General features: G+C 43.1%; 1 protein-coding gene across 5 annotated transcripts; it reads right to left on the reverse strand.

Moving 5' to 3' along the window:
* Positions 1–8,042: 8,042 nt before the first annotated feature.
* Positions 8,043–18,880, reverse strand: LOC106143707 (cytochrome c, testis-specific). 5 transcript variants are annotated; one of them, XM_005346614.2, is made up of 4 exons: positions 18,763–18,880; positions 14,278–14,306; positions 12,857–13,031; positions 8,043–8,329 (listed from the first exon to the last, which is right to left on the reverse strand). In XM_005346614.2, exons 3-4 carry the CDS (start codon positions 13,023–13,025, stop codon positions 8,181–8,183), a joined length of 318 nt encoding a protein of 105 aa, XP_005346671.1. In that variant the 5' UTR covers positions 13,026–13,031; positions 14,278–14,306; positions 18,763–18,880; the 3' UTR covers positions 8,043–8,180. The 5 variants fall into 5 exon arrangements, with proteins under 5 accessions (XP_005346671.1, XP_005346670.1, XP_005346668.1 ...); XM_005346613.2 differs by having other exon boundaries at positions 12,857–13,043; positions 18,763–18,870; XM_005346611.2 differs by lacking the exon at positions 18,763–18,880 and adding an exon at positions 17,204–17,343.
* Between the last annotated feature and the right edge of the window lie 1,125 nt (positions 18,881–20,005).

Here is a 20,005-nt window from a genome sequence, read left to right on the forward strand (position 1 = left end):
CTCTAAGGAGGATGAGGGGAGGGATTTTAAAGGTAAAAGAGACCAGACGACCTTGAGTATCTGCAGGAGCAAGTCAAGAGCTGTTCTGCTCTACCAAGATTAGGTAGTGAAGGCAACCTCAAACTAGATCTTGAATGTCTGCATAAGCAGGTTACAGGTGCCCCCAAAAGGCAGTCATAGTCATAGCAAAGCACATGCCATGACTATACATTTCTGGGTAGGGCCACTGAATCAGGGTTACCGAGTACTTATCTTCCAGGGACTAGAGTCAGAGACAGACAACTAGTGGTCACCAAGATGAAGGCCTAGCATAAAATGAAGTTTCTCTAGCCACAGAATGACAATAGCAGCCAGCATGTCAAGATAGGCCCAAGGTACAAAAGTGACATGATTGGACTTAAGGACCACTCTGCAAGAGGAAACACATGCCTGGCACTGCAAATTGAGCAAAGAATCCATGGTTGATATGTTCGTGGACCTTGGGGTGAACCTGCTGCTATTATTTTGCTACATGGGCATAATACCAAACTGCCCTCTAAATTATTATCTCTAGCCCACAGATGGATGCAGCTCTCAGACCACATCAGTGCAGGTGATGGTTGTTAACGCAGAAGCTCGCATTTGGTCAATGTGCGGGAAGTGTTTGTGAAGTGCTTAGCTGCAGGTGAGACCCCCCTCTCATTCTCTCTCTCTCTCTCTTCTCTCTCTCTCTTTCTTGCTCTCTCTCGCTCTCTCTCGCTCTCTCTCGTTCTCGCTCTCGCTCTCTCTCGCTCTCTCTTTCTTCTCCACATCCATGCACATGTGAGCTCGTGCAACTCCCCACACATATAAGCCCCCACATGTATGTGTGTGCATGCACACCCACCGACACACACAGACAAGCACACATACACACACACACACACCACACACACTCAGAAGACTGTTAGATCCAGAAGCTCAGGTAGACTGGTGTGAAGCAGCATCTTCTGCCCTCAAGAACTCAGAGTAGCTGCAGTTACCCACATAGACTTGCCCATGATCCAGCATGGAGGGGGAGGTGCTCTTGTACCCCATCCTTAGCTGAGGAGCTGTGGACGGTTGATGGCTTCTGTGGGAACAAGAGCCCATTTTCCTTGAGGGTGTGGCCCCTGGTAGGCTGAGGACATTCCAGAGGATGGCCCAACACCCATGAGCACTTAGTAATCTTTAAATTTAAGGAGGTATGATGCTTTACCAAGCTTTCAAATGCAAACTCATTTGAACTGGGGAAGAAAAATCCCAAGAAGCCAGGTTATTTGAAATGCAGATCATGCTGGGTTTGGGGGCCTCTTTAGCCCAACCTAAGAACTGGTTTTCTCTTGTAGTGTGAGTCTTGTCTTTTACCCAGTAGTTTCACAAAGTGTCTAGTTCACTTCTGTTCCTTGCAGCCATATCTCCCCATTTGTTGTTCTCAATGCTTTTGAATTCTGGCAACAGATTAGTATTTCCTAGAGCCACGGAGCCCTTCAGAACAGAGACCTATCACTAGAAAACAACAATAATAATAAGTAACTAAAATAAAGCAATTTCTTTTTAGAAAAGAAGACATCATTTATTCAGTTAAGATAGCATTTTTTTAAAAAAAAATCTGCATTTTACCTCTTTTGGCAATTATCTTGACTGAGACTCTCAGATAAAAACAACAGATCAGAATCTTCTAGTCCTAGCTTCAAAGAATCTGTTCCCAAATTCTTTCATACCGCCAGTAAGATGACACAGCAATTTTATCATTAAATCCAAGACACTGGACTTTACAGGGGCCTGACTTTTCCTTGCATACATCAGACTTAGAGAAGTCACAGAACAGACACAGTGACAGCAATGTCAGTAGCGTCACAAGCTGAGATCTAAGTGAGCTTGACGTGCCAGCAGGCAGGTTACAAGCAAGTACCGAAAGCAGAAATGGGAACAAATCTGAGTACACCTGGGATGTGATCAGTCCAAGGGTGCACCTGCATCAGAAGCAATGAGACTGGGCTCACCAGAGGAGTGGTCAGAAAGGAACTCATGGGAAAAGAAAAGACACATGTGTCATGGTGCTTGTTTTATTTTCACGTATTCAATGCCTTCTTCCTTCCAAAGGGATGGAGCACAATTGCTCTGTACTTGCTATCCTTCTTTTTTTAATTTATTTATTTATTAAGGATTTCTGCCTCCTCCCTGCCACCGCCTCCCATTTCCCTCCCCCTCCCCTGATCAAGTCCCCCTCCCTCATCAGCTCGAAGAGCAATCAGGGTTCCCTGACCTGTGGGAAGTCCAAGGACCGCCCACCTCCATCCAGGTCTAGTAAGGTGAGCATCCAAACTGCCTAGGCTCCCCCAAAGCCAGTACGTGCAGTAGGATCAAAAACCCATTGCCATTGTTCTTGAGTTCTCAGTAGAACTCATTGTCCGCTATGTTCAGCGAGTCCGGTTTTATCCCATGCTTTTTCAGACCCAGGCCAGCTGGCCTTGGTGAGTTCCCGATAGAACATCCCCATTGTCTCAGAATACCTCTGCCTGACCTTGGCCCTCGAGTTTGGCAGTCTACTTAGCAAGTCGTAGTCAGTGGAGTATGCGAATAATGAGCACCATGTCTGTGTTTAAGATGCCTCGGGAGCCTCTTCCATGCTTCTTCGTTTTCTCCTCTGACATGGGAATAAGAATGTCCGATGCTGGTACTATCCCTTTAATCAGGGTCCAGAATGGGAAGCCACAGCTGCGCGGTGGGGATGGAGAGATAACCATTGTTCCAAGTCCTTGAAATATTGCCATTACAGCGAAACTGCCTACTAAGAAGTCGGTATCTACACATGACGTGTAGCTGTAACTAAAATTCATGGCCTAATCTTCCACCCTAGAGGATAGCAGAGAACGTGATACCAAGAACTAGAAACATTGTAACTCATACAGGGATAACTTATTTGGGGAAACTGACACTTAATATATTAGTTGCCAGGTACTAAATCTAATTAACTTAGAACTTCCAGGCGTGAGTGCCTAGAAACAATGTTTATTGGAGGTGTCCGTGGAGACCAGATACTGCAATGTGTAACAAATACTTGCTGAATAAACTAACGGATGCCTTCTGCTGAGGAATAATCCTTCTGCGTGTACACTGTGAAGAGGTGTTTCTCTCATTGTTAATAAAAGAGCTGATTGACCAAAGGTTAGGCAGGGTTTGGGGGGCAGAGAGAATGCTGGGGAGAAGAAGCACGGAGTCAGGGGAGACATCATGAGACACAGAGCAAGCAGGATGGGAAGTATGTACCTGAAGTAAATAGGCCTCAGGGCAGCACATAGATTAATAGAAATGGGTTAATTTAAGTTATAAGAGCGAGCTAAAAATAAGCCTAAGCTATCGGCTGAGCATTTGTAAAATTACTATTAAGTCTCTGTGTTGTTATTTTGGGGAGCGACTGGTGGCAGAAAAGTCCCCCTGCAACCTTTGGCTGTAGCAGAGCACAGTCTCACCATGGCAGACACGGACACACACTTTTTTTCCCCACCACTATTTTAATTATCAAACTGCCTTTATGCAGTCAGTATTTTCACATAATGCCAAGTATCTTACAAAAAAGGATAGTTAACTAAAACTGAGGCTCTGAGCAGGATTAATACAATAAAAATTTGATTCCATGCAATTGTTTCAGATTTCAATAGGACAGACATTATGTATGGGTGGTGGTAATTTAAAGTTCATGGACCTCAGATTTCAAAGACTTGACTATAACCTAAAAGGTAGGAAAGTCAGGTACTGGAGGACAAGGACCCAGGGTCTAATTCCACATTTGAGGATTAGCACAGACTAGGTATTTGGTTATGAAAGGACCTCCCTTTTCTTTATTTCTTAATGCTTTCTGGTCTCTGTCTCTGTACCCTTACATTTTGTATGATTTTTAATTGGGACGGGGAGTAGAGTTTTTTGTATTCCTACCTTTCCTTTTATTCTTTCCTTTTCTCCTGTCTTTATCTTTTGTTCTGTAGTTTGTTCTTGTCATTGTTTGCTGGTTTGTTCTCAGTTTCTTGAGACAAGTTCTTACTGTGCAGTGGGCTGACCTGGCACTTCATATCCTCCTGCCTCAGCCTATCAGATGTTAGGATTACAGGCTTACGTCATCACACCCAAGAATTTCATCTTTTAATGGTAGAGAGGAAAGATGTGGGAGAGTAGGGAGGATGTCCCACATACGCCTTCTTGAATGGTTTTGTTTTCATACTGAATTTTCTTAATGGAGAACTGAATTTAAATAAATGATTCCAGAAATAAAATATATTAGAAAATGAGAGATCTGTCCTACCACATACACTATATATATATATATATATATATATATATATATATATATATATATATATCCTCCCGCACCCTGATCCTCCTGCACCACTTAGTTTCTCTGCTTAAATGAGGTCCCACCAAGGGCACAATCAGGAAGTCAAGCAGAACTGTGTGACACTGTGGTTTCAAACTCACACGTGGACAGTTAAGATTACAAAGTGAGAAATCCAGAGAATTCCTGCCTGTGCTATTTTAGAAGGTGATGAAGCAGGAGGGCTCAGCAAACAAACAAACCTTCCACATGCTGTTGTAGTAAATACAGTGTATTATACACAGCATACGCTGTTGTAGTAAACACAGTGGATTACACACAGCAAACGCTATTGTAGTAAACACAGTGTATTACACACAGCATACGAGTCGTATTGTACACCGTGATCTTGTACTACACAAGGGTTCAATTAAACAATTACTCTTCTTGAAAAGCAATTGTTATGTTGCTTCCCACATGAACGCCAGCTTTATGTCTGGGAAGTGAATGTGTAAGATCTAACAATGCCCCACTTTTTCCTGAAGAGTTTTTTCTGCCCCTTTCTGACACACAAAGCTGCCAAGTGAAACGATTGCACAGTCTGACTTTATGTAAACCATACATTATTCTTTCAGAGCTCTTAAGATTGGTTATTAAAATGGATGGTACTACAGGTAATAGTTTTCATCCAATCATCTGACTTCTCAGTTCTTCTAAATGTTTTTCTGTTGATACACATCGGCATAACTTTTCCTGCTCTAGGAAGTGGTGCTATAAAATCAAAGTACTTACTTTTTCAAATTTCATCATCATAAAATGTTTTTAGTTACCCTAAGTACTCTTCCCCTGAATATCTAATTTAAGTTTAGGGGACATTAACAGAACTTGACAACTTTAGATTCTAGTAAATTTACTTTTTCTTCTTGCCCTATCAGGGCACACCTAATTCAGGTTGAAGGACATTCCGTGTATTACCCTGAGGTCCCTGTTGCTCCCAAATTGTGTTGTTCAGCTATGGTGCCTATGTACAGCTATGGTATCCACAGTGTCTTTGCCTAGAGAGCAAGATCACATGGGTGCTGGGAACAAGAGATTCGTTAGAGCTGAAACCACACAAACTTTAGGTAGAAGCTGGGGAGGAAAAGGTTCAAATGTAGATGGCTAAAGTATCACAATCAAGTCACAGAGGCTACCCAGGGGGTTTGAGAAGACTGCAGAAGGCTGTTGAGACAGTAAAAATCAGTAAAATGATGCTGCTTTGTTGTTTTGTTTTTTGAGACAGGGTTTCTCTGTGTACCAGTCCTGGCTGTCCTGGAACTCACTCTGTAGACCAGGCTGGACTCGAACTCACAGAGATCTGCCTGCCTCTGCCTTCTGAGTACTGAGATTAAAGGCATGCTGATTTAAGGAGCAACTATGAAAGATCACTTTGGCCTTGAAAAAAAAATCAGCTCAAGGACGAAGACCAAGGAACAACCAGGGACTTACAGCCCAGGAGCAAATCAGGGAGCAGAAAAGCAGTTGGAGGAAAGAACTGCCAGAGGTAAAGGGGATTCTGGATGGATAGACTTGACTAGATTTTGCTGAAGGCAGATAGGAGTGCTCAGGTGCCACGGACGTGAATCTGCTGAACTGATTAAGTAGGATTCAGGTTAAACATGGGTCTAAATAGCTAAGGAGAGAGGCCAAGACCCAGGGCCTAGTCAAGAAGGGGACTTAGAGCAGCCTGGGTGGAGTTGAGTCAGATTAGAGTATTTGTTACTGGCTGGGGATCTAGAGATGAGCTAAAAAGCCATTAGGGCTCAGTCCTCAGGGCAGACAGCTGGGAAAAGCACACACAGAGCAAGGTTAATCCGAGAGGGCGAACTGGTACTCTCCTGTCAAGTCAGGTGTTCACCGCTGATGTGGGTGACCTAGCGAAGCCAGTCTGTCGTCAGAACAGCCACATACCTGCTCTAGATCTCACAGAAAAGAGGGGCCAGCAGGAGTTGGAGAGGGGGCTGTCTGCCAAACACAAAAGCGAACAGATGTGTGGCAAGCATAGATTATGTGCATGGTTGTGAGCTGACCCACTAAATATAAAGCCTTCTGCCCGGCCCTGCTTCCTCCCAGTCTCAAGCATAAAGCTTTTGTCACCAGCCTGACTGGGAACTACGCAGAGGATTCTGGGAGACTCAATGTAACCTAGCTAAAGCAGCACTGAATAAAGCTGTCTGCATGGCCAGAAGCCATTTCACAGAAAGCCATCCTAAAATAAATGTAAGCTTCTCAGAGACAATTTCAATAATAAAGTGTATCACAGCGCACAACTTCAATTACCATGCACATGTGTAACATTTCCTCCAACTTTCCGAATGAATAAAACATTTCCACTAAAAAAAATGGAGGAGAATGACTTGCTTTACTCTTTCTGAAGTTTAATGTAATACTCAATATGTTACTAACCCAACAATTCCTTAAGCAGAAATCTACTTGAAGAGAAACTATTCCTCATTTCTACCCAAATGCCTTTTATTATCTCAGTCCTCAGAACAGCTGCTTCTACTCCTAAGGCAAAAAAAAAAAAAAAAAAAAAAAAGCCTAAAGCTGCTTTCCTCCTGCCTGAAGCTTGCAGAGCAGGGAACAGCAGCTTGTAGCAAAACCAGCAATTTTTTCCTGCAGGGCTCTGTCGATCTGGACTGAGTTACGAATGAGAATTGAGCTTAAGTTGTGTCTCACAAAGTTGACGGGCCTCACGCAGACTAGAATGGGATGTGGTGTCTGATTTGAGGTAACAGCTCTGCAAACCCAGCTCTGCTCTGGGCACACCCTCAGAGACCCTGCAACCTCTGCGTCCTCGCAGAAAACTCCCTGAGGGAGAACACAACAAGCTGAGCCTTGCCTGAAGCCACTCTCCATTCCCAGAGACAGGTTTCCACACACCACTGACCCTGACATCCCAGAGAAGTACATTCCTTCCAACTTGTCAGGGATAACAAGAGTAAGCTTGAGCACTTAGCAAATTTAATGGAACCTTCTAGAATTTGCTCCTTTTCAACTAGTTCATCTCACAGTAGCAGTACATACTGTAAGTCAAGTGCTGATAAAGGTGAACGTTATCGGTAGAAGATCAATGCTTTGCTTCTGGCCTGAACTAAACTCTAGGTACCACTGCAGAGGATGAAGTTGACCCCTAAGACCCTGGGGTGGTGATGTGAAACATAAATGGGGTAACAGGCATTTCATCCTTCCCTGTCATGGCCCCTAACTAGTCTTCTACCCATCTCTTTGGTATGGAAGCTGTTCCCGCCTCCCTGGGACCCCATCATTTGGATGACGGTCTTGTTCAGAAGCCTCGCTGCAGAGAGCTCTGTGCCCTCCACTAGCTGGAGTGGGCCTGCCTCACCACGCTTTGCACTTGTGACTCTGATATGGGCTCTTTTTGCCTTTTGAGTAGTTGACTGGGGCTTTTCCCCCTCAAAAGAGCCCAGGCCAGCTTTGTGTTATTTAGGATCAGAGAGCTTAAAGTTGCAAAAGCAAAAAAAAACCCAAGATGTGCTTATCAAAGTAGGCAGGCCATGACTTTCTCCTTCCATCTAGATTCTGTTTTATTCAGCCAGGATCCATAATTCATTCATTCTCTCTCTTTCTCCCCCCCCCCAAAGCATTCCCAAGGTTTGACTATATGCTCCCTGTTTTCAGTTAAGTAAAAGGCAAGCACAATCTAACGGAAATCAATTTCTCATGAGTGGACTATACACAGTCAAAAATATCAACCTTTATTTAACGTGTTAAAATTACTACAGGCTGATCAAGAAAGAGCAGAAATTGCTTCTTATTAAGCACAATATTTGAAATGGAGAACTAGTATTTTTGAAGCTGTACTTCTAATTCATGAAGATGTTGCCCGTTTCAAATACTGAATAAGATCTTCTCTCTCACTCTTCTTTTTGATACCAGCAAAGATCATTTTAGTGCCAGGGATGAATTTCTTTGGGTTCTCCAAATATTCCATTAAAGTTGCTTCTGTCCAGACAATACCTATAAGGTTGAAAATAAGTATTAAGTCTTCGTGGTTACTTCTTAGGGCTTACTGTTCACTATGACCCACATATGTGAACAGAGGGTTACCTGTCACTCAACGGGAAGACTGTTTAGCTAAAAATGTAGAGCCTGAACTACAAGAAAATCCCAGAGAGTCTATTCCTGTTTCTCTGTAGAGAGCCAATAGTCATGTGTTGTATAGGACCATCAAAGATACATCAGTGAACAACTACCCAGACACGCTGTGCCTCCAGGGTGTCTCGAGCTTCTGGAATCACAGCGTCCCTTGTAGAGAAAAATCTCAGATAGCCTGCAATCTAATCCAATTTTCTGCTTTAAAATTGGGCATAATGATGCCCAAAGAAGAATGTACCTCGCCCTTACATAACAAAGCTACCTGAATTCAAGAGTTTGTGACTATTGAGTAGGGAGGTGGCTCATGGGGTGATGGAGAAAGGTCATTGGTTAATTATAATAAAGAAACTGCTTGGCCCACATAGGTTAAAACATAGGTGGGAGGAGTAAACAGAACAGAATGCTGGGAGGAAGAGAAAGTGAGCTCAGAGGCCATGCTCCCCTCTCCCCAGCAGATGCAATCGATGAAGCTCCGACCCAGGATGGACATAGGCTAGAATCTTCCCGGTAAGCACACCTAGGGGTGCTACACAGATTATTAAAAATGGGCTAAATTAATACGTAAAAATTAGCCTAAAAAAGGCTAGATATAATGGGCCAAGCAGTGTTTAAAAGAATATAATTTGTGTGTTGTCATTTCTGGTAAAGCTAGCCAGTGGCGGGAGCTGGGTGGCAAAATGCAACCCACAGCTCCTACAACAATGGGGTAAAATAACTTTGAAGGCCTGACAACCTGAGTTCAAATCCCAGAGCCCACAGTAAAGGAGAAAACCAATTCCCCAAAGTTGTCCTCTGATCTCCATATGTAAAGTGTGGCGTGTATGTGCCTGCACTCGTGTGTGCATACACGCATGCATGCGCGCACGCGCACACACACACACATGCACACACGCACACACACGCGCACACACACACACACACACACACGCACACACCCCTACCTATCTGTCATGGAAATCTGTGATCAGAAATCCAATTCCAAGATGACAGACAAAGTTGTCCTCTTCTCCCTTGGAAAACCAGTGAAAAGGACACAAGCCACCTGACTTTCGGGTGAGGGTGAACCCACAAGCATGGCCAGCATCTGGTACTCCACCTGTGAAGAACTGCCCACTAACTGGACCGCATCTGCAACTTCATCTCCAAAGGAAGGCCCTAGACAAGGACAGGATGGCCCAGGGACATATCCATAGAGATAGAGCCAGGACTGACACCAGCAGATGGACCAGCCGTCAAGACTGTGTTCATACTCTACACTCCATCTGTGCTGCTTGCTCTGTGCATTCCTCTGTGCAGTACCCACTGTCGACTCCCTCCAAGCTTCACTCTGGTCCTGTGTCCCTCTAGTCTTCCCGTGCCGTTTCCCTTTTCCTTCTCGACCAGCACAGGCAGCCATGTTTGCCCCTAAGCCTGAGAATATCTGACGTCGTTTGATTTCCTTTCTTTGCGGTCAGCTCCCGCCATTGCTGCGTCCTCTCCCTGTCTTTGCCCCTAATGCTCCTTCCTCAACACGACTTTCGCACCTCTGCTTTGTCTCTAACAACCCAGAACTAATAGCCCTGATTAGCTAATCTGTTTTTTTCTTTCCCCTCTACTCAAAGTGCCTAAAATATCAGCTCACACAGTGCACCAGTGACTCTTTACTCCTCCAAATCCGTGAGCCTAAGAGGTAGTGTTCTTTTATTTAATTATCACCACACTTTCATGGCAGGCCTATCCTTTGATAGAGCTACTTCTGTAAACTTTCTAAACAGGACTCCAGCTCCTCGAGAAAGAAAGCCAGCAACTGATAAAAGGGACCTCATGAACTGAAAACGTTTTTGTTTTTTTTTTATGTACAGAAAAGGAAACAACTGACTGGGCGGCACACAGCTCTGTCGTCATTTTCATTTCATTTCAATTCAAATGTGGTTTATAATTAGACTAGAAATTAGGACCTTCCAACTTCACTGTCAAAACAATATTAATAAAAAGACACAGGAGGAAACAGTTGAAAAGTTTGTCAAGATGAGTGTGCAGCCCAGAGGTAGAGTATGCTCCAAGCATGGATGAAGCCCTGGGTTCAATTCCCAAGTACCACACAAATTCAAGAACCATATAATTGACAACAACAAACGTGACTTAAAAATTGGTTTCCTCGGTAACCTAACAACTGAAAATCTAACTGCACTCACCAAACTGCAGCTCTAACACTAACTGTCCACAGTCAGCACATACTCCACAGCCTTCTGGAAGAAGGCCTTTATTTAAGAAACTATAAGGCTTTTGGGGGAGGGGAGGTCTAGCCACCCAAACTTCTGAAATTCCCACAACCTTCTGATGTCCAGCAATTCCTTTAGAACAGCTCTCAGGACTCAGGAAAGCAGTACGCCAACAATTATTATAAAGGCTGTGTGCTGGGGCAGGGCCTAAGAGACCCACAAGGCAAGGTCTGGAGGGTCCCAAATGCACGCTTCCTGGAAATGCTTTTGAAGGATCAGGACCTCCTCTCTCTGCCAGAGTGCTGGCTGGTAAGGAGCGTCTAACAGGGGTTTCAGTACATAAACATGACTGACAGGCTCACTGTAACACGACAGAACCCAGTTCCAGCATCTCGATCCCCACTCTGTCCCCAGAAGTCTACCTGAAATCCCTGAGCACGAGGCACAATTATCTAACCTCATGATTGGTCCTTCCTGTAAGGTCAGCCCCTATCTGAAAATGATCTAGGAGCCCAACCAGAATCTAGGAGTGGAGTCACAGCATCAGCAAGAGTTGGGTCCTGGTCCCTGGGACTAACAAATAATCCTTTCACTTAGGAAATTCCCAGATTTTACAGAGTCCCTTACAGAAACCCAAGAGAAGAACAAAATCCTTTACCGTACAATACCTGCTTGCCAGCATTTTTGCACATCCTGAACACAATGAGTCAGTGCAGGCCTGACTCAACGTCCCGAGTTTTATCCTCAGGACTTACACAGTGGAAGGAGAGAGCCCACTCCTGCCAGCTGTCTGTGATCTCCACATGTGCACTGGGCACTCGTTAATCACACACACACACACACACACACACACACGCGCGCGCGCGCGACAAAGTGGAGATCGAAACCACATGCTGGAGTCACCATCAGAATTATCCTGAAGTATTGATACTGGCTACAATTTTCATGGGCCTTGAAAGCATCACACCCGGTGAAGGAAGACAGGCACAAACAGTAGCTTGTTACAGGATTCCTTGCACATCAGTCAACATGCAAATCCAAAGAGACACAGAACTGTCTAGCAGCCATCGAAGAACAGAGCTAGGAGGGGTGGCTACATAATAGATGAAGGTGCTATGGTGTGTTTCGTTCTAAAAAGCTCTGAAGGCAGACATAGCAGCATGCACCTCCATCCCTCACTCGGGAGGCAGAAGCAAGTGGATCTCTGTGCGTTCAAGACTAGCTTGGTCTACATAGTGAGACCAGTCTCAAAAGAATAAATGAATAGATGGATGGATGGATGGATGAATAAGTGAATAAATAAACAAGCAAGCAAAGCAAACAAATAAATAAAGCCAGGGAGAGGTGATGATGGTACACTATCATGAATGCTAAATGTTAGTAAATTACATACTCTAAAATAACTAGTTAAATGTTGAGTGAATTTCACTCCAATTTAAAAAAATTAAAATAGCCTATGTACCTATAATTCTAGCACTTGTAAGAGGATCATAGTGAATTTGAGGCCAAGCTGGGCTATAAATGAGTTCAAAGTCAGTCTGAACTATACACTGAGACCCTCGTTAGATACGAGTGCTCCGAGATTGTGGTCTGTATGTTAGGCCACCAAGAACAGTTCAAAGGGGAGTTGTACTTTAAGAATATTTGCTGTGCTAATCTATTTATATATGTCTGTGCACACACATGAATGAAACCAACTGTTTTGCACAGATACTATAGGTTTTTTTTTAGCTGTCTTTAATCTCAATTCTAAAAAACTTTCTCACTTTACTGTTTAACTCCCTTCTACCAACCAATACCAAATTGTTAAATATATTTTCAAACTTTATATTCCCAACACTGCTAAGAATCACCACTACAAATACAATCACTACTGCTATCGTGCCATTAAAATGTTTTCTTTTTTATACTTAACCCACACTTTCTCAAGATAAATGTAACATAAAATTAACATATAAAACAGTCTACATGGGCAAATTCTATGCCATGAAAGACTCGAGTCTTCTGGTTGGAGGGATAACAAGCTATCTAAATCCAGATGTTATGGCAAAAACCCAGCATTTCAGTTATCAGAAACATGGGAGTCTATTTCCAATGCAATAGTTAGGCAGACACTTCCACACCAGACCCCGGACAGTCTTTCCTGCAATAAAGTCTCCGAGCATCTCCCCCCGCTCCTGGTCTTTACCTTTATTCTTGTTTGCATCAGTGTAAGAAAATCCTGGTGCTTGTCCTGTCTTCCGGCCGAAAAGGCCCCAGAGGTTTGGACCAGTCTTGTGTTTCCCACCTTTCTCCACCGTGTGGCACTGAGCACATTTCTGAACAAAGATCTTCTTGCCTGCTTCAGCATCTCCCATTTTGTTCTGCAATGAGACCTTAAATCCCAGACCAAAGACAACAGCAGATTTGCGAACCTGGAAAGAAAACTGGGAGGGAGAAGGATCCCGTTACTCTGACTGAAGGAATGTCAAGAACATTAAGCAAACCACAGCATTTAATGTCTGAGTACTCAACAATGCAGATGTGTTACAGCATCCAGCTTTACAGACACCTCAGTCATCTCATTCGTCAGACTTTTGTTGTTGGTGATTTGATCACACTATGTAACCCTGGCTGTCCCGGGACTCTCTGTAGACCAGGCTGGCTCAAACTCACAGTGATCCAGCTGCATCTGTTTCCCGGATTAAAGGTGTGTGTCATCACAGCCACCTGATCACTTATTTTAAATTTTTAGTCTTAGCTTCTTCATATACTCCTATTGATATAAACCTGGTTTTACCGCAGCCTTCAAACAATTATATTAATTTAAATGCATATGCAAAAATGCTGTGTGACACGGATATCCCTTCACTTAGAAGAACAGAACAAGCATGACAGGTAAACGTGTTACTTACACACTCATCACAGCAGCCATGCATATGAGATTAGAATCAACCAGAAAAAAGTGGGGCCTCTAGAAGATAACATGTAACATGACTTTTGTACTTACTTTATTTGTAATCCAGTCTACCAGATTAGAATAGGTATTACCTGAAAGTAATAAAAAATGACATTACTGAGCTCAGGCCTCAGTGGAACACTGTATCAATGCAGCATAAAATATATTGTGTTAAGTGCGGACAATCTTGTTGTGTAGCGAGAGATACAAACAAGATTCTGAACTAAGGTGCTTCAGTGACCGCCAAAAATTTAGTTGGACAGCTAAATAAATGCTTCTTGTCCAAAATGGCATGAAAAGTAAATAATTACAACTCCATAAGCTGAACTTTGAAGTCTGGGCATGGCTCGGCAGGTATAGCGAACAGAGTCCCTGGCATCACCTCCCAGAATGTGCCTTTCCCCCTGCTGCTATGAAGATGGGAACAGGAACTTCTTGAGAGCCTAGCAAGCAGGGCTCTGGGCTTACGTGAGAAAGCCTGACTCTAAGAACAAGATGGAGAAACGATCAGGGAAGACATTCCAGCATCATCTTCTGGCCTCCATGTATGCCTGCACAAACAGGCTCAACCACATACATGCATACAATACACACACACATACAACACACACACACACGCACACAACACACTCACGAACACAGAGCCGCTGACATGATAATGGTTGGCCTACCTGGGCTGTGTTTCCCTACACGTTGTGTTCTGTGAAGAATGAGAACAGGGGAGTTCATGATTAAGATGGATTTAAACTTAACAAATTACTATTACTAAAATCATGACATTCTTTGACAATACAATCCCAAAAATGTATTTGTTTACATAATCCCAATAAGAAACAAAATATTTGCGTCAATTAATCTGACAAATTTGAAAAAAAAAAACAGTATTGAATAATGAAAGTCATTATACAAGGATGAAAGCGGCGTTTTCCTCACTTTTAAAATCTGATCAGGAGCCAATAACCATCATTAATCCACCCCCAAAAAGACGGCCAATCAGTGTGCTGCAGTTAAAAGCAAATAATTTAGCACTAAGAATTAGGTGTAAGAGAAAACTTACTTTATGGAAGAGAAGTTGACAATAGCCAAGACACTGCAAAAATTTTCAAAACATAGTGGGTCTTTGATTAAAGCCATAAAAGAGAGAAATTCCTCCACAGAAGAAAACGTATGACAATTTGTAAAATATGTACATTGTAACTGTAAAGTCTGTATCATGAAGAACAAAACACCAAAGTGCTCCCCAGAGTCTTCATTTGTGACTTTCTATACAAGGCAGATTGAGCTGTGCCAATTAAATGTTACTAGTAATTTAGGAAACTCTAAATTTGATTTCTCATCAAAGTCACGTGCCAAAAATACTTACATTCAGTGCTCTGCCAGCATCAATCACAGTGTGACTTTTACCGTCACTATCTTTAGTCATAGACTACTGTTGCTGGAGCAGACACTGACAGTCTTGTTCCAGGTAATATAAAACCAAGAGATTCAGCAATGGCAAGAAAGAAACTGATTCGTCATGAAACTAGCGGATACTCTATCGGCATTTACTTATTTATTGCTGTCTTTTTGTTTGTTCGAGACAGTCTTTTTATGTGGCCTTGGAATCACTGTAGTTTGAGCTGGCTGGCTTCGAACTCAGTCCTCCTGCCTCAGCCGTCCGCGGGCAGGTTATAGGCTCCGTGACCACAACTGGCTTTTACCAGTACTTTGTATGCAAGAAGAAACAGGTAAAGGTGTGACGTGAACTATGAGAACCGACTATTCACCTGAGTCTGAAGTAGTCTCAGTACTAATGAACAGCAACATGCCTGAGTTCTAGGCCAAGTGTGCCGTGAACTCAGTGGATCCGCACAGCTCTGAGTCGGTTACTGCTCATGTTTTCCTACATCCGAACAAAACAAGGGAGGCACATGGAAATCAACCTGGTGCAGGGCACAACTGATGAGCGGTGGAAAGAATGGGACGGAGTAGCATTAGATCTGTAACCCTACAGGTTTGCCTCCCTTTGAGTATTCTGTTGAATACAGTAACTAAAACATTAAATATGCTTATTTTCCCCCAAAATATCACTTAAAGATTGAGTGAAATCAGCCCCTCCAGGGCAGACCTCATGTTCAGTAGTTGATCAATATACATTGGACTCTAGTTTTTTATGTGTATGTTTTTATTTGGTTACAGTTTGGTGTGGGTTTTTGTTGTTATTGTCTTTTTTTCCTTTGGGGGTAGTGTTTTATTTTATTGGTTTGGGGGCTGTTACGTTGGGTTTTTGTTTGTTTTTTGAGAAAGGATAAAGTTGGGTGAATAGGGATGGGGAAAGGATCTGGAAGGACTTGGGGAAGGGAAAGAATATGATCAAAATATATTTAAATTTTATTTTATTTGGTTTTTCAAGACAGGGTTTCTCTGTGTAACAATCCTGGCTGTGCTGAAATTCTCTATAGATCAGGTTGGCCTCGAACTCAGAAATCTGCCTACCTCTGCCTCCGAGTGCTGGGATCAAAGGCATTTACCACCATCTCACTGAAAATTGTTTTAAATGATAAAAAAAGGAAGATTGGATTATTTGTTGTTGTTTATTTGTTTTTTGTTGTTTGTTTTACATTTTAGTGGTGCTAGGGATCAAACCTAGGGCTCACACACACTAGGTAAGTCCCCTGTTACTTTCCAGGCCATAAGTCGTTTTTAATACTGCTGTCTACCATGGACTATGTCTAACTTTTCATGACCAGAAGAACAACGAAGGCACCAAGAAAGCCTTTAAATTCTACAAAATCCAAATAATTCAACTGGTGGAGGAGGGAGGGGAAGCTCACTAGAATACTCTAAGGATAAACAGTAAACACACACAAAAACCCACGAAACAGAATTTCCCATGTGGTTGTATAAGGCAGCCCCTGGCAATACTGAAGCATGCATGTGTAGCCTATACATGGTGGTTCTTGTTGAACTTGTCCATATTGAATTTCACGGTCTTAATTCATAAGGACTACTGACCAAATGGCTCAGCGGTTAAGAGCATCCAAAGGTCCTGAATTCAAATCTCAGCAACCACATGGTGGTTTACAACCATCTGTAATGAAATCTGGTGTCCTCTTAAGGAATAGACCAGGTCGGTCGTCCTCATCAACTTAGACCATGAAATCCAACATGGTCAAATTCAACAGAACTGCCATATACGGGCTGCCCATTCATGCTTCAGCATTCTCAGGGCATAAACTTCATTTTCAATTTCCTTTGTATAAGGTGGGGTGAGATAACGTGACCGAGGAAATCTCACTCTCTAGCCCTGCCCTAGAGAGTGGCCGTGACACTATGAGCTGGAACAAGAATCCAGCTTCCCAAGTGCCCAGGCCTCTACATCATTACCAACCTCTGCCCAACATGCGCGGAAAGCTTTTCTGAGCCATGCTTCCCACCCGGGTATCAGAGGCACTACAGGCAGTCCTAATCGACAGGATACTGGATTGGCTCTGCCGGGCTGGGGACCGTTGAACGCTCCTCTCTGGGTCCATCTAGGCCCTCGTTGCATCCGCCCACAAGCAGGGCTCACAGGGCAAATCTGCCCAGCCCACGCTCTTCTAATCGGCCAGCACCTACCACAATCACAGCAGAGGTGCCCTGTGCCACCCTTGGTCCCCTGATGCAGTGAGGCCAAGATCTAAGGTGCCGCCTCTGTGTCCGAGGACTCCTCCTAGAGACCGGATCCAGCACCAGCTGATGGCCGGCTCCATCCTCGCTGCTGATTGGCTGAAAGATCCCGCGGAACTCCCAACTCTCGCAGAGGCTGGATGGCCTCCAAATCTAACTGCCTCTGTTGTGATATTTTGTTTGTTCAACCTTTACCTAAGAAAATCTCTGTACCCTTATACTGTGTACAAACGTGGAGCGGCATCTGTTTTATGACTAGGCCAGGAACATTTGGTGGCTACAATCAAATCACATTAATGAGATGCTTGCTGTTAGCAAAACATCGTATCAACCAAACTCAAAGGGCAAATACTGAACCCCGCATGCCCAACCGTTCATGAATTACAGTCTCACTGTGGCCAGAGGTTAAAATTACAACAAGCTTGAATTATCGCAATATAAACTCAATGTGGTGGCACAATCCTGTACACCTACCCTCAGGAGACTGAGGCAGGAGGATCACCATGAGTTCTAGGTCAGCTTGTACTACGAAGTGAGACCTTGTCTCGAAAAACATTAAGAAAAGCATTGCCAATAAACGACATGAAAATTCAATAACATAGGAACTGACAGCCGGGTTGCAAAATACTAATCATCACGAGCAGTTAAGAGAAGAAACTGAGATAGATAAATTTAAAAAAAAAAAAAGTCATAGGAAGGTGACAGAGTAGGGAGGGCCGAGATAAAGGCCAATGGGACTAAAGGGAAAAAGGCAAAGTCAACGTTGTGTTTAGAAAAATATAGTAGGGAGACTGCCTTCTCTGAGGTCACACGATCATATCAGTGAGCCGTCAGTGATGAGTCTGGGACAGAGAAGTAAGAATATCAAAATAATTTTCTATAATGGTCGAATATTCAAAGTTCTCGGAAATACACTAGTGAGAAGTGCGTGCGTTGGTTGAAGACAGGGACTGCAATGTTTTCACTCCCTAGAACAGTGTTGTCCGAAAGCCCTTTCTGCTGTTTCAGGAATATTCTGTGTGGGCATTGTTAGAAGTCACAGACTGCTCCTGATCACTGGAAATACGTCTAATTAGACGGAGGAACTCGATCTGTAACTATTTCAATCATTTTTAATCATAAGAAATTGTATTTTAATTTAAATAGCCATAGTAACCAAATAATTGATTGAAACCACTCTAAATGACACCTATGAGTTTTGTCCCACAGTCTATGCACTTTAAAGATGCCATCTAATTGAATCACATGCCTTTCAAAGGCATGCAGACTGAAGGAGACTAGCATTTCTTGTGTGTGTGGGGTGTGTGTGTGTGTGTGTGTGTGTGTGTGTGTGTGTGTGTGTGTGTGCACGCTATAGGCCAAGCTAATTTTCCAGTGCTTTTCTTTAAGGAAATAATAATATAAGCTTTAAAACTTCAGGGTACAAATTAGTATAGTTTACTTATTTTACAGCCTTTGCAGTCTAAAAAATCTCCCACTAGGTGGCGCCGGTGTGCAAATGGTCTTACTGGTAATCATTGCGCTTCCTTGCATCCAGTAAAAGGATTCCTTTCTTTCATTGCCTTGACAGGTCTTCCTAAGACGAGGGACAGAGGAAAGATATGACAAGCTGCTTCCTGTTTCTTTCTAAGCTCCATGGAAACAGAACACTCCCTTTGCAGACACAGGACATAATGATGACTGTAAGAGATGACTGTAACTCCTGCGTCAAATTCATTGTAACAATTCGCAATTCCTGACTCTTAGCATTAGCTACACAACACAGAAGGTGTGGACACTAGAGTCAAAGGGAACTAGATTAGCCTCTCCTCTGTCTTTGTACACATATTGTTTCATTTGGTCCCTGAACTATATTAGCTCTATGTATCATTACACAAGGTTAAACTGTTAACTTTGAGCAGAGAAGAAAGAATGGTCATTTTGTTTACTACTTTGTCTCTTGTGTCTTCAACGCACAATTAAAATTTAAAAACATTATTTTCCAAGTGTGGTAGCACACATCTAATCTATAATCTCAGCACTTGGGAAGCTGAGGCAAAACATTAAAGTTCAATGCCAGCTTGTACCAGAGAGTGAGACTCTGTGTCAAAATATTGTTAAGGGGCTGGGCAGATGGCTCCGTGGTCAAGACACACACCAATGGCAGCTCACAGACATCTGTAAGTTCAGTTCCTGGGGATCCAGTGCCCTCTTCTGACCTCCACAGGTGTTGTATCTAAGTGGTGCACAGACATACATGCAGGAAGAACACTCAAATATATAAAATAAAAATAAATAAAAGTCTCTAGAAAAATTTATTAAATTCATTAAAGTTAATGAATTGAATGAATGGGTGACTTCACTAATTGCGTCTGACAGCTAACTGCTCCACTAATTATAATAGCGTTATTTCTACTCTACAGTTGACATGTCTGGAGCAGGAACTATGCAAGGAGTTTACAGGATCTTGTGACAAGATGGTTCTTGTTCTACCACTGAGTGTCTAGCTCCTGGCCCACAGTTGGCGCACAGCAAATATGGATGCGCTTGACTTCATAGATGGCCAGATCTTACAGCCGGGATACGGGCGCTTTAGGAGCTGTACTCCTAGCCCGCTTCTGCGGTTCTTTCTTTCCTTTCATTCCGGGGCTAGTAAAGGCTAACTCAGTCTTTGGCTCTAGCTGGCTGCTGACCTCCTCATCGAGGCTCGTTAACAAGCCCTAAAAGCCAGCAGGTATTTCCCACTTCACTGGGACCTCTAATTTCTTCTAC

This window comes from Microtus ochrogaster, chromosome 4 (genome assembly GCF_000317375.1).
Source record: "Microtus ochrogaster isolate Prairie Vole_2 chromosome 4, MicOch1.0, whole genome shotgun sequence".
NCBI lineage: Eukaryota > Metazoa > Chordata > Mammalia > Rodentia > Cricetidae > Microtus > Microtus ochrogaster.